The sequence below is a fragment of the Neoarius graeffei genome, chromosome 3 (assembly GCF_027579695.1).
Source record: "Neoarius graeffei isolate fNeoGra1 chromosome 3, fNeoGra1.pri, whole genome shotgun sequence".
Lineage (NCBI taxonomy): Eukaryota > Metazoa > Chordata > Actinopteri > Siluriformes > Ariidae > Neoarius > Neoarius graeffei.
In genome coordinates this window covers 64,924,898-64,938,778 of record NC_083571.1, presented here as the reverse complement: position 1 = coordinate 64,938,778, position 13,881 = coordinate 64,924,898, and the positions used below count along the sequence as shown (strand labels likewise).

Genomic DNA, 13,881 nt, shown 5'->3' with positions numbered 1-13,881 from the left:
ATTACATACTAATTACAATAATAAAGTATTTCTTTAAGGTTCTAGAGTAAACCTGGGTCGAATACATCTATAATAAAAATCCATAATAAATACAGAAGATTGTTTTCTCTCTCTTTTTTTTTTAAAGAAAATGCCGAGTTGTTACGACAATTCTTCTTCTTCTGTTTGTTTGTTGTTTATTCAGTGCTTGAGCAGCCTGCTGTGATGAACTGAACACTGGATATGCTCATGCAGTTTGTAGTGTGTGTGTAAAAAACACTCTCAGACCTGCAGCTCAGCTCTCTCCAGCTCCCACTGTGCTCTCTCCAGTTCGAAGCGGGCCCACTCGTGCTGGAGGAAGTGCAGGATGCCCGGGATGCTGTATTGCGCCCTGCCCGCCTCCGCGCCGCTCCCCTCGGCCACAGCGCTCTTTCCTGCTCCGCCGCTCTGCAGCACCGAGTTATTGTTGTTGTTGAAGAACACACCGGGCCCTGCATGCTCATCCATGGCCTGGCCGCGGGTCTCTTCGACCAAATAAATAAAATTCCTCCAACTCAAAACCTCTGTGCGTGTGTGTGTGTTTTCCCTCTCAGCTCCTCTCGCCGGTCCGACTCATGTCTCTCTGACAGCCAGCTGTCACTCAGTGACGCTAAACCACGCCAACAAGACACGCCCATAACACTTACCGGAAGTGTGCGTGCTCTCATTATGGGATTTGTAGTTTTCCATAAGTCTTGGCTTTGCAGTAGTTTATTATTTTTCAGCCTTCAACTCAACGTGCTTCTGATTATTTATTTTTGTAGAATACTTAGTACTGTGCAAAAGTCTTAACACCATAGCTTTTTTCTATTACAAACTTCATACCAAAAAAACCCCACCCAAATAAAACAACTATAAATCAAGTAAATAAAAGCAACTTTTAAAAATAATTTAAATAAAACTGCATTTCCAATCAGTTTTCCCACATACTAAATTTACATCTTACACCTATTTATTTCATTAAAGCCTAATTGAATCACTCCTAATAATTTAATAAAGAAAAAAAACATTAAACAATCCACTAAATCCAACAATAGCCTGACGATGCATAAAACAAAGCATTCTGTTTATTAATCTGTAAGGTAAATCATAAATAACATCTTAAGCATACATACTAGAACAGAGTCCTCAATTTTCAACTTTTCAGATGGAAAAAGAAAACATAATGATGGCTGCTGGGTTTTTGGTGCAAAATGAAGAAGCGAGTGTGACGGTCAAAGTGTGCAGAAGAACTGTGGCTGGTTCTGTAAGATGCTCAGTAAAACCTACAGCTCATTTCCGCATCAAACTGCACTCACTGTACCTCAGACTACTATTTTTTTTAAAGCAAAGGGTCGTCTCACACCAAATACTGACTTTTTCATTTATTATTGCTTACTGCTGTTCACAGTATTTTTTAAATGTTGAAACGTATCATTTTTTTAAGCCATTTTTGGTCTATAGCATTTCTTTCTATGTGCCTAAGACTTTTGCACAGAACTCTGTGAATGTAATAAATTATATACACTACCGTTCAAAAGTTTGGGGTCACCCAGACAATTTTGTGTTTTCCATGAAAAGTCACACTTTTATTTACCACCATAAGTTGTAAAATGAATAGAAAATATAGTCGTGACATTTTTCTGGCCATTTTGAGCATTTAATCGACCCCACAAATGTGATGCTCCAGAAACTCAATCTGCTCAAAGGAAGGTCAGTTTTATAGCTTCTCTAAAGAGCTCAACTGTTTTCAGCTGTGCTAACATGATTGTACAAGGGTTTTCTAATCATCCATTAGCCTTCTGAGGCAATGAGCAAACACATTGTACCATTAGAACACTGGAGTGAGAGTTGCTGGAAATGGGCCTCTATACACCTATGGAGATATTGCACCAAAAACCACACATTTGCAGCTAGAATAGTCATTTACCACATTAGCAATGTATAGAGTGGATTTCTGATTAGTTTAAAGTGATCTTCATTGAAAAGAACAGTGCTTTTCTTTCAAAAATAAGGACATTTCAAAGTGACCCCAAACTTTTTTTTTTTAAAGATATTTTTTGGGCTTTTTGCACCTTTATTGGATAGGACAGTGTAGAGACAGGAAATGAGCGGGAGAGAGAGACGGGTAGGGATCGGGAAATGACCTCGGGTCGGAATCAAACCCGGGTCCCTGGATTTATGGTATGGCGCCTTATCCACCTGAGCCACGACACCCCCGACCCCAAACTTTTGAACGGTAGTGTGTATATTGAATGCATAATATTGACATTTTTTGCTTGACATTCCATTTTCAAAAAAAAAAAAGTATCAAATATTCAAACAGTAAAATAACACATAATAAAACCCTAATGATGGAAGAATTAATTTAATTGTATTAAATTGATCTGAATATTAAATTTAACTCAAAACCTTAATGTACATAATTTAAAAAGATACCCAGATTACTTAGACACTAAAAAAAATTATTATTTTTTTAAATTTGAAAGACAAAGATGTCTTTAGCTTATTAAGCTTTACGTCAATTTGGTCATGTTTTAGAAAATACGTTCATGAAAAGATCTGATATCTTATACAAAGGAAACATCAAGAATTTGTCAGCATTAAAGACTAAATCAATAAACAGCATGTGACTTTAGAACATTAAAAGCCATTTGAAATATATACACACACACACACACACACACACACACACAAATATAAGAACACTAATGAACACGGTATAATTTTTTCTTTATTGTGATCATGTTCCGTTTAACAGTAGGGTTTTTACTGACGTCGTATCCACTCGGGTCAGAGGACGACTTAGTTGATGGGTCAAGTTTATTCGTCCCATTGACACTAAAACGATCAAACAATAAAACAACAAACTAACATCTGTGCAACATAAATCTTATTAATGCAGAAATAAATAATAGACGAGAGCTCAACACCCACTGATATTTACAGTGACACTTTACTCTTTACAGCCGAGTCGGAATGAAGCAGCAGCGCAGACACACATCTCTGTGTTGTGTTTCACAAATCATAAATAAGGTTTAAAAACAACAACAAATACAGTCATGAAGTGTCACAATGTTTAAATCAGAGTCGTATAATAATAGAACACAAAAAGAAATTAATTTCAAGTGTGGAAAAGACCAAAGAATAAAAAAAAAAAAAAAGAAAGAAAAACAGAAAATGCGACTTGTCAGAATGAATATGAAGTGAGTGTTTATGACTGATGATCTTTCGTGACGACTGAAATGCTCAGGTTGTTCATTACAACAGCGAGGAGGACGTTTAATAACATGCAAGACTTCATAATCTTTAAACAAAAAAAGCCATTTTATACCAATTTGGTCCCCAAACATTTACTAATAAACTCTAAACTCCTAGAAGAAGCTCGTTTTGAGTTTGATAGTGGGCGTGGCCTGTACGGTGGGCTGGGCCTGACGGGCCGTGGCCTTGGCTTTGTTGCTGGCCTGATTGGCTCTGATGGCTGCCTCAAGGCGGGATTTGAGCTCAGGAGCCGCCCCCATGACGGTCTTGAAAGCAGCGGGGTAGAGCGGCCCGATGCGCATCAGGTTCTGTAGGGCGAACTCATGAAGAGCCTTGGAGGTGGGCGGAGCCGAAGAGAAGGTGTTCTCATCCAGCAGGTAGGAGATGAGTGTGGGGACGAGCAGAGCCAGCAGCTGAACACCTGAGTGAATAAAAATAAAACAAACATTCAACTCACTGTTTATGTTATTTTCATTTACTCGCTTTTTTTTAAATAATCATTTTAATTTGAGCTGGACTTCAAACCAAATTTTTGCAATTCGATAGGCTACACTTGGTATGATGTGGAGAACATGTGGTATTGCTGAAAACAGCTCCAGAAACTTTTGTGATTACAGATAACTAACAACAAGAACTCATTTTATGTGAAACACATCATTTTCAATGCAGAACTCTATTTTGGAGGTAAACTGGGGTGCACAAACTTTTGCACTCAACCGTACGCTTGTATATTAGAGTGGATTGGAGGAGGTTGCGACTCACGGTTCTGCTCCTCGCCAAGCGCCACCAGGCCCTCGAGCACTCGGACCCCCTCCTGCAGGGCGTGCAGCTCAGCCGGGGTGGAGGGCCGCGAGCGCTCCGCCGCTTTCAGCTTCTCCACCAGTGCAGGAGCCAAGGCGTGGATGTAAGGGGTGGAGAGAGCGCGCACAGAGTGCTGGAACACGGATAGCAGCAGCTGGTAACACCGCGCCTGCACCTACACACACCATATACAGTACATTATATAAAGAATAACCGGCTAGTGGCCTAGTGGTAGCGTGTCCGCCTCTTGATTGGGAGATCGTGCGTTCTATTCACGGTTGGGTCATACCAAAGACCATCATAAAAATGGTACCTACTACCATCTGGCAAGGCATGCTGCAATACAGATGCGAGTGGGGAGTTAAACTCTCCTGGTTACCAGAGGACTAGCCCCCCGCTGTAACCCTAGCTATGTAATAGGCGAGAGGCCGAGGGCTGTGGAAACGGAGATTGGCGCCGCCCGATGCACCACACGGCGTGGGAAGGACTATATAAAGAATAGCTGAGTGTCTGAATACATACAATTATAACTAGCTAATGTTGGGTCTGGTTACCATGGAAACCAGTCTCGATTTCTCACACAGAAGGTCACAAGCGAGTTGTGATCCCGAATCAGTGTTTGTATGTGTGCACGCGCGCGCGTGTGAGAGAGATGTACCAGAGGGTCGCTGGAGCTGAGGGCGTTTCTGAAACGCTCCATGCAGCCCTTCTGTAAGCTGGTGACTCCGAGCAGTGAAGAGCTGGCAGACACGAGAAAGAGAGTGATGGCCGTCAGCATGCTCACCTCATCCACACTGGGCCTGGACTCATCTGGGGGGGGAGAGAGAGAGAGAGAGAGAGAGAGAGAAGGGAAAAACAGCAGTGGGGGTGTTTAGAGGACAGCTTATATGCATTTCTATGTCTGTGTTGACCCCCCGGGTGTCTGGGTATTTCTTTCTGACCATCCGTCTCTCTCCCTCTCTCTTTGTATCTCATTAAATTCTCTCACCAGACTGCATGTACGTGAGCATAGACTGTCTCTTCACACTATACGTATGTGCTGACTGTGTGTGTGTGTGTGTGTGTGTGTGTGTGTGCGCGCGCGCTGATCTCACCAGGCTGTGAGTATTCCAGCACCGATGCCAGGCTGCTCCTCACCAGGCTGCTCCACTGCTGCTGTATGTGCTCCACGCGGCTCAGTGGAGACGTGATGATGGTCTTGATGGCCTGCAGGGAGGCAGAGACGGGCAGAGACACGCTACTGTCTGCTGTCTTCACCGCCGTCTCCCTCAGAACCCCACAGATCAGGAACAGCACCGTGGGCAGGATGGTCATGCTCCCTGTTCGTAGAGCAGAGTGTTATCAGCACCTTATCACTACAGAGCGGGTCACGTTAGAGCAGTGTGTAGCACGTTATAGAAAGACAGTGTGTGTGTACCTGCAGGAGAACACAGAGAGGGCAGTTCTGCCAGGATGCCCACAGTGACAGCGAGCAGGCGGTTGCTGTGCTCAGAGAGCTGCTGGGGTTTGATGGGAACGTGGCTCGGCGAGTCTGATGCTTTGGCGTTGATTTGAGGAAGGTGACGCACCAGGAGGAACACGAGCAGCTCCATGGCGGCAAAAACCAGAGACTTCCCCGGCTGCAGCTCCCCCGAGTCTCCACCCTCTCCCAGTAGGAGGGGCAATTCCTTCTCCCCACCTTCCTCAGGACCTGAGAAACAGAGCCAGTTCAGTTTATATCTCATAATGCTCATGACATCTCAATAAAGTGATACGGGATGTGATGTCTCAGACTGATGTAATTGTATGATGTGACCACATGACAAAATGTGATGCCACCGTTGCCACAGCCTTGCTCACTGGGGATAGACTAGGGATAAAATTAGCTCACGTTTCTGTAAAGCTGCTTTGCGACAATGTCTATTGTTAAAAGCGCTATAAAAATAAACTTGACTTGACGCCGCATGGAATGCGATTCCAAACGAAGGAATGTGATGCCGCATGGAACGTGATTCCAAATGATGAAATGCGATTCCAAATGACGGAACATGATGCCGCATTAGGAAACATAATAGCACGTAATAAAACGAGAGGTTGCACGAGCAAACATGATTCCACTCACTCTCAGAGCTCCTGAGCTGCTCCAGATGTTCGTGAGCCGAGCGTATAGTCTCCTGCACCACGGCCGTCACCTGCAGCTGCAAGCCAGGAGGGTCACGTGTTAATAATAACCTGTGCAGGACGTTCAGCAGCTCCACGGCCAGCAACTGCAAGACACACACACACACACACACACACACATTACAGACTAGCACAGCCACACATTATTATAATGTTATCAGGGTTCAGGCAAACAGAAAAAGCCGAACTTTTCCACAGGAAAAATCGTCGATGGGTGGCACGGTGGTGTAGTGGTTAGTGCTGTCGCCTCACAGCAAGAAGGTCCTGGGTTCGAGCCCCGGGGCCGGCGAGGGCCTTTCTGTGTGGAGTTTGCATGTTCTCCCCGTGTCCCCATGGGTTTCCTCCGGGTGCTCCGGTTTCCCCCACAGTCCAAAGACATGCAGGTTAGGTTAACTGGTGACTCTAAATTGAGCGTAGGTGTGAATGTGAGTGTGAATGGTTGTCTGTGTCTATGTGTCAGCCCTGTGATGACCTGGCGACTTGTCCAGGGTGTACCCCGCCTTTCGCCCGTAGTCAGCTGGGATAGGCTCCAGCTTGCCTGCGACCCTGTAGAACAGGATAAAGCGGCTAGAGATGATGAGATGAGAATCGTCGATGGAGGAGATGGCTAATGTACAGTGTATATAAAAAGTGTACACACCCCATTAAAATGATAGGTTTTTCTGATGTGTATAAAAAATAAAAGTAAAAAGAGACCACGATAAATAATTTCAAAAACCTTTCCTACCTTTAATGTGACCTATAACCTGTACAATTCAATTGAAAAACAAAAATCTGTTAGGGGGAAAAACATAAACAAGTGTTGCCAGACAAAACAAACCTTGCCTGGTAGCACTTATAATGAATATGAAGGAAGATATTGCGAAAAAATAGGTACCCTATGGGTCCATGTGGCAACTGCTTATAAATAAAATTGTTTTCTGATCCCGTGTCCAGACAGTAAATATAGCATATACATTTACTCTATGAGGCAGTAGCCAAAAAATGAAGCGCAATTCAAAAATGAACAATTAAAAAAAAACAAAACCACAGAAGTAAAATATACCAAGTGTCTATACTTTATATTATTCTACTCTTACCTCTTAGTTTTCGAAACTGAAACCTCAGAACCGAGGCTGACATACACACGCTGTCACCATGACCCAAACTCTTAGTTCCCGGAAAAGGCCCGGCGCTAGAGCTCAGTGGAACGCACTTTCCCTTTGTAATAAGCATAAACAAGTCCGAAAGCGATTTCTTTAGTCTAGTCCAGGGGTGTCCAAACTGATCCATAAAGGGACGTGTGGCTGCAGGTTTTCATTCCAGCCATGCAGCAGCACACCTCATTTGGCTTATTCAATCAACTGACACACCCACCCTTTAATCAAGGGTGGGTGTGGCTGCAAGTACTTGACTGTGTGAAGACAGTTCAGTTGATTGAATGAGCCAAGTCAGGTGTGCTGCTGCATGGCTGGAATGAAAACCTGCAGCCACACGGCCCTTTATGGATCAGTTTGGACACCCCTGGTCTAGTCCATTTATTCTGAATGGTGAACTGAATTGTATACGCTCACTGGCTGTTTTAATCGGAACACGCGTATGTGCATGCGCAGTGCTGTTCTGGTGATCCGCATGCACAGTGCGTGATTGTTACACTCTTACATACCGTAGGAGTGTATGAGGCAGTAGCCACAAAAACCTTGACCTTGACCGGATGACCCCCAAAATGTTGGCGGTTCTATTTGAGACCAATGCCCATTTATCCTAAAATTTTCATGAAGATTGGTCTAGCTATTTTCCCGTAATATCATTAACAAAAACAAACCAAAATAAAGAAACCCGACTGAAAACAATACCTTGCCCCCTGATGGATTCCGTCCCGGGCGAGGTAATTTAAAAAAAAAAAAAATTACAATAAGTTGGTTGCATAAGTGTGCACACCCTTAAACTAATACTTTGTTGAAGCACCTTTTGATTTAATTACAGCATTCAGTCTTTTTGGGTTCACACCTACCATCAATTAAAGTGACTGATTAACCCCAAATAAAGTTCAGACATTTACTCAGTTGCATCCTCCAGCAAAAGCCAGGGTTCACAGAGAGCTTATAAAGGGATCTCACTGTTGAAGGGTACAAAAACATTTCCAAAGCATTAGATGTACCATGGAGCACAGTGAAGACGGTCATCAAGAAGTGGAGAAAATATGGGACAACAGTGACATTACCGAGAACTGGATGTCCCTCAAAAATTGATGAAAAGACAAGACAAAAACTGGTCAGGGAGGCTGCCAAGAGGCCGACAGCAACACTGAAGGAGCTGCAGGAACTTCTGGCAAGTACTGGTTGTGTACATATGACCACAATCTCCTGTATTCTCCATATGTCTGGACTATGAGGTAGGGTCAGAGAAAAACATCCAGGCCTGGCTACATTTTGCAAAAAAAAAAAAAATACATCAACTCTCCCAAAAGCCTGTGGGAAAATCTGTTCTGGTCTGATGAAATCAAGGTTGAACTTTTTGGCCACAATTCCAAAAGGTATGTTTGGTGCAAAAACAACACTGCACATCACCAAAAGAACACCATACCCACGGTGAAGCATGGTGGTGGCAGCATCATGTTTTGGGATTGTTTTTCTTCAGCTGGAACAGGGGCTTTAGTCAAGCTGGAGGGAATTATGAACAGGTCTAAATACCAGTCAATTTTGGCCCAAAACCGTCAGGTGTTTGCTAGAAAGCAGAAGATGAGGAATTTCATCTTCCAAATGACGACCCCCCCAAAAAATTTTGGAACGGCCCAGCCAGAGCCCAGACCTAAATCCAACTGAAAATCTGTGGGGTGACCTGAATAGGGCTGTGCACAAGAGATGCCCTCGCAATCTGACAGATTTGGAGCGCTTTTGTAAGGAAGAGTGGGCAAATATTGCCAAGTCTAGATGTGGCAGGCTGATCGACTCCGACCCAAAAAGACTGAATGTTGTAATTAAATCAAAAGGTGCTTCAATAAAGTATTAGTTTAAGGGTGTGCACACTTATGCCACCAGCTTATTGCACATTTTTTATTTTTTATGTTTTTCCCCCTAATGGATTTGTTTTTCAATTGAACCGTACAGGTTATAGGTTACATTAAAGGTGGGAAAAGTTTTGAAATTTATCATAGTGGTCTCATGTTTTTTACATCAGAAAAAGGTATCATTTTAACGGGGTGTGTACACTTTTTATATCCGCTGTAGCAGTCATAATGGCATGTGATTTCTGGGAAATGTTAACTAGCTAATCTGTGTTTCCCTCCCAGATATAGGCTAATCTCTCGTTACTTCTCCCTCCTCTTCCCCCAGGTGATTCTGATTCGTTTTGTGAAGAAAGCGTCTCTTGTATCTCTCTAGCAAGGAATCAAAAATCATAAATGCTACGGCTAAACCTTGGCCGCGATTTGAATCTAAATTATTGCTCACCTGATCCTCTGCAATGTGTTTCCGAGCCCGTGGGCACTCGAGTAGCGTGCTCAGGGCCCGCAGACACGACATCACCCGCTCGATAGGTTCCTCGGGCCTTGGGAAGCACAGGAACTCAATAGTAATCCCTGAGTGCCATGATAATAGAGAACATGATTTTATTATACACTACATATGGGTCGTATGAGATTGACCTCAAGTAACCTTTTCATGAATAAAAAGCAGGGCTTTGAACCGGTTCAAGGAACGAAAACGAAAACCGGGAACTTTTTCTATTTCACATGGAACAGAAACGAAACCAGAAACTTTATTATTTTTTATGTTCCGGAACAGAAACGCTTATTAAAAATAATGGTAACCGGTTAATACCGGTTTTTATTTCGTTCCTCAAAGTTTTCGTAGCCTACAAATAAAAAAGTAATTTTTCTCCTGCGCAAGTTTCTATGACCCGCTGGGGTTCACTTCCTGTGTGACGTTCGCTGACTGAATGGAGAGAGCGGGAGGGTGGACTACTATCACATCTCCACATCTTAAATAAGAGGTAAATATTGCAGTCTATTGTTATTCAAAAACGTCAGTTTCAAACACGATATCAATATATTTGTCCACGTTAATGAGAGGCTCGCGAACATTAAATGACGTTAACCTCTGTTAGCCTATCAATGCATAGGGCCTGACTAGCCTTTGGTAACACACTAAACGAATTATCTTTCATTTTTGGCACTTTTTCTGTTTGTGTAGATGGGAAGACATACTGAGAATCCAAATCGCCAACATTTGAAATAATAATTGTTTTGAATTATTTCTTGTCTTATTTAATGAAGGTTGTAATAGAATTAGCCTACATTTGGCTTAAGCTGGATGAGACAGAGACATAATTTTATAGCCATTTGTTAAACAGCTGACAGGGAACGTAATTAACTGTTCCGGGAACGAAATTTTTTTGTTCTAACCGGTTCTGGAACGTCTATTTAATGGTGGAACCCAAAACCGGAAACGTTAAAATTCCGTTTCTGTTCGGAACGAACCAATAGGAAAAAAATTCTGGTTCAAAGCCCTGATAAAAAGTATGTGATATCAGTGATCTCAGGATTATGATCCAGTGTGTTCAATACCCAAAAGCAGATGCATTCTGTCTTTGACCAGCTCATCGTGGCTCTTGCTGGGGGCAGGAGGACCCTGAGGAAACCCGGCAGGTCCAGTGCTGCTGGTGCTCTGGGGCTCCTCGGGACACTCGGGGGCTCCGAAGTCAGTCGTGCTGAGCCAGAGAGCGACGGCGTGCAGGATAGGAGCCCACGAGCTGCGGTAGTGCAGACGTGCCGTGTCGATGGTCTCGGGAGTGTAAAACGCTCCGCCTGCACACAGGGTTCAGTGCTGTATTATATGTGTATATAAAAACCACACACATACACACATTATATTTACAAATAAATAGAGTTAAAAAACAACAACAACAACAACAACAACAACAAGACAGTGTGAAAGCAGGGCTACATTCTAGCTTTAGGATCCTTGTAGTTCGGTACACAAACACCCACACACACCCCTCTGCATATTTACCTAAAAGACTTATTACTGTAAACATAATTTCAAATGATCTCACAAATTTTAAATAATTAATAGAAATTAGAATAAAATATAAAATGGTATTTAGATAAGCAGAATTTTCACCCTGTACACTGCGGACTTCTGCTACAACTCGGAGCTGTGTCGCATTCAGAAGTTTGCCGATGACACAGCCATCGTTGGGTGTATCAGTGACGACAGAGAGGAGGAGTATAGGAGCCTGGTGAGGGACTTTGCTGTGTGGTGCAACAGGAACCATCTGCAGCTCAACACCTCGAAGACCAAGGAGCTGGTCATTGACTTTGGGAGGTCCAGACCAAGGTCACGACCAGTTCTGATTGAGGGAGTCGAGGTGGAGGCTGTGGATTCCTACAAGTACCTCGGGCGGTGGCTGGACAGCAAGCTGGACTGGACTTGCAACACCAATCACTTATACAGGAAGGGACAGAGCAGGCTATACTTCCTTAGGAGGCTGCGGTCCTTTAACATCTGCAGGAAACTCCTGTGGATGTTCTATCAGTCTGTGGTCGTCAGTGTCCTGTTTTACACCGTGGTGTGCTGGGGGGCAGCGCATCCAGGCTGGACAAACTGATCAGGCGGGCCGGCTCTGTGGTCGGCATGAAGCTGGACTCTCTGGTGACGGTGGCAGAGAAGAGGTCTATGGACAAACTATTGAACATCATGGACGATGCCAGTCACCCTCTGCACACCATCATCAGCAACCAGAGGAGCCTGTTCAGTGACAGAATGCTCCTTCCCAAGTGCAGGACGAACAGACTCAAAAACTCCTTTGTCCCTCACGCCATCAGACTGTACAACTCCTCTCTGGGGGGGAGGAGGGGGAACAGGAGGACAGAGGACGGGAAGGAGCAGTAGCCTAGCCTGACAATAAGCAATACCGGACAATGTCCAATATAATGTGCAATATCTTTCCTGCCCCCCCCCCACACACACACACACTTACCCTAACCCCACTTCTACCCCCTCCCCCCTTTCTCTCTTCCCCATATCTTATTTTTTTATATTTGTATATGTAAATACTTAACTTATTTTAATTTATCTAGAAGTTTTCCTCTATTTCTTTTCTCTGTTTATCTGTAATGATGCTGCTGGAATCTTAATTTCCCTGAGGGAACCCTCCCAAAGGGATCAATAAAGTTTTATCTAATCTAATCTAATTCCATTAACAATTATTTTCATCAATTTGCCAAATTAAAACATATCCATAATTCTTATGAGGAAAATAATTGGCTAGTCATTAAAAAAAATCATGACGCATCAAAATAATGCAAATCTTACAAGACAATGCATCAAAAAGTTCAAATAATTAATAATTCCCACCAATTTCAATAATTTCTAATGAATAATTTATTTTTTTTTTTAAAATGGTAAAAAAAAAGTATTTATTCAAAAAGGTATTTATTTCAAATAATTATTTAAAAAAAAATTACTTTCCAATTTGTCTTTCTATCACTAAATGTCAGTTTTGCTATGATTTGTTTCTCACTAAAACCAAACTACAAAACCACAAGGTTTATTTAAAAAAAAAAAAAAAAAGAGGTGATGTCAAAATAAACATTTCAGGCCATGAGTGTGTCTGTGAGGTGAGTTCTACCTTCAGGAGGCAGCTGGCTGGCGAACTCGGCTGGCAGCATGAGAAGAGCGTAGTCTCTGAGAGCGGCGAGCCACAGGCGGCTCAGACACGGCAGTTCGGGCTGCACCAGTGTGATCAGACTGTCTGCAGGAAGCACGTCGCCTTCATCACCCACGTCCTCCTCATCCTCCTCATCCTCACCACTGTGCACGGGACGCACCGGCCTCGACTCCGCCTCCTTCTTCAGCTTCATCGCCACCACGTAGACCTGAGGGAGCGACAGGAAGTTATAAGGAGGAGCTTAGTAACAGTATCATCTTAAGTAGTAGTAGTACAATTATAATAAATAGTAAAAATAACAGTATTATTAGTGGTAGTCATAGTACTAGCTGTAGTAACATTATTATTATTCATTTTATAAACGGATCTTTTTCTGGGTTTTTATTCAGTTAATCATCTTAAGGCACATTATTCCATCAAATGAATAGAAAAAAGTTGTGGAGTTAGAGTATAAGGAAGGTAACTCTGGATCCACAAGACATTAAACAAATGAAAATATTTTTTTATTTGCTGATGAACGTGTGCATTGTGTGGGTCATGTGGTCGTCACCTCGGCCCAGGCTTTGAGCACAGCCAGTTTCTCCATGGTGGTGGCGCTCTCGCTGTATAGCTGGCTGGATGAACTTTTACCCGCCTGCACTTTGTCCAGAGAGGACACCAGCAGGTTGTGGACACGGCGCAGGTCGTTCAGGTCGCTCACCACACCACTGCCGATCCACGCACTGCACACCTGAGACACAGGATGAAGATGGGGTTAGACCGAGAGAGTGTTCTTCTAGAACGGAGATCACACCTTTGGCATCAATGACATCACCACCACGTGCAAAACCTTCTGTGCAACACATCGCTGTTGTGTTTAATTTCGGGTGAATCGGTTTCTAAAATAAGCTTCTTTTATATTAAATCTTGTAGTTTTAGAGCTTGAAAATCCTTTTTTCCCCCCTTTCTTTTTTAAATTTACCATCCTGTCAGATGATCAATACTTAGACTTGGCAGTGTTGTGAAATAATT

The 13,881-nt window shown here is 43.1% G+C and overlaps 2 protein-coding genes across 2 annotated transcripts in view; both read right to left on the bottom strand.

Moving 5' to 3' along the window:
- Window positions 1-609, bottom strand: part of LOC132883472 (striatin-like) — a 65,463-nt gene extending 64,854 nt beyond the window's left edge. The window contains exon 1 of the mRNA XM_060917142.1: window positions 268-609. Coding sequence (XP_060773125.1) covers window positions 268-486 — 219 coding nt within the window. The 5' untranslated portion in view covers window positions 487-609. The remainder of the gene's footprint in view (window positions 1-267) is intronic.
- Window positions 610-2,713: 2,104 nt separating this feature from the next.
- heatr5b (HEAT repeat containing 5B) overlaps window positions 2,714-13,881 on the bottom strand; it is a 57,326-nt gene continuing 46,158 nt past the window's right edge. The window contains exons 27-36 of the mRNA XM_060917141.1: window positions 13,421-13,600; window positions 12,832-13,078; window positions 10,766-11,005; window positions 9,651-9,778; window positions 6,161-6,305; window positions 5,477-5,749; window positions 5,154-5,378; window positions 4,718-4,869; window positions 4,021-4,234; window positions 2,714-3,679 (exon numbers count right to left, since the gene is read on the bottom strand). Of these exons, the coding sequence (XP_060773124.1) occupies window positions 3,372-3,679; window positions 4,021-4,234; window positions 4,718-4,869; window positions 5,154-5,378; window positions 5,477-5,749; window positions 6,161-6,305; window positions 9,651-9,778; window positions 10,766-11,005; window positions 12,832-13,078; window positions 13,421-13,600 (2,112 nt within the window). The 3' untranslated portion in view covers window positions 2,714-3,371. The remainder of the gene's footprint in view (window positions 3,680-4,020; window positions 4,235-4,717; window positions 4,870-5,153; window positions 5,379-5,476; window positions 5,750-6,160; window positions 6,306-9,650; window positions 9,779-10,765; window positions 11,006-12,831; window positions 13,079-13,420; window positions 13,601-13,881) is intronic.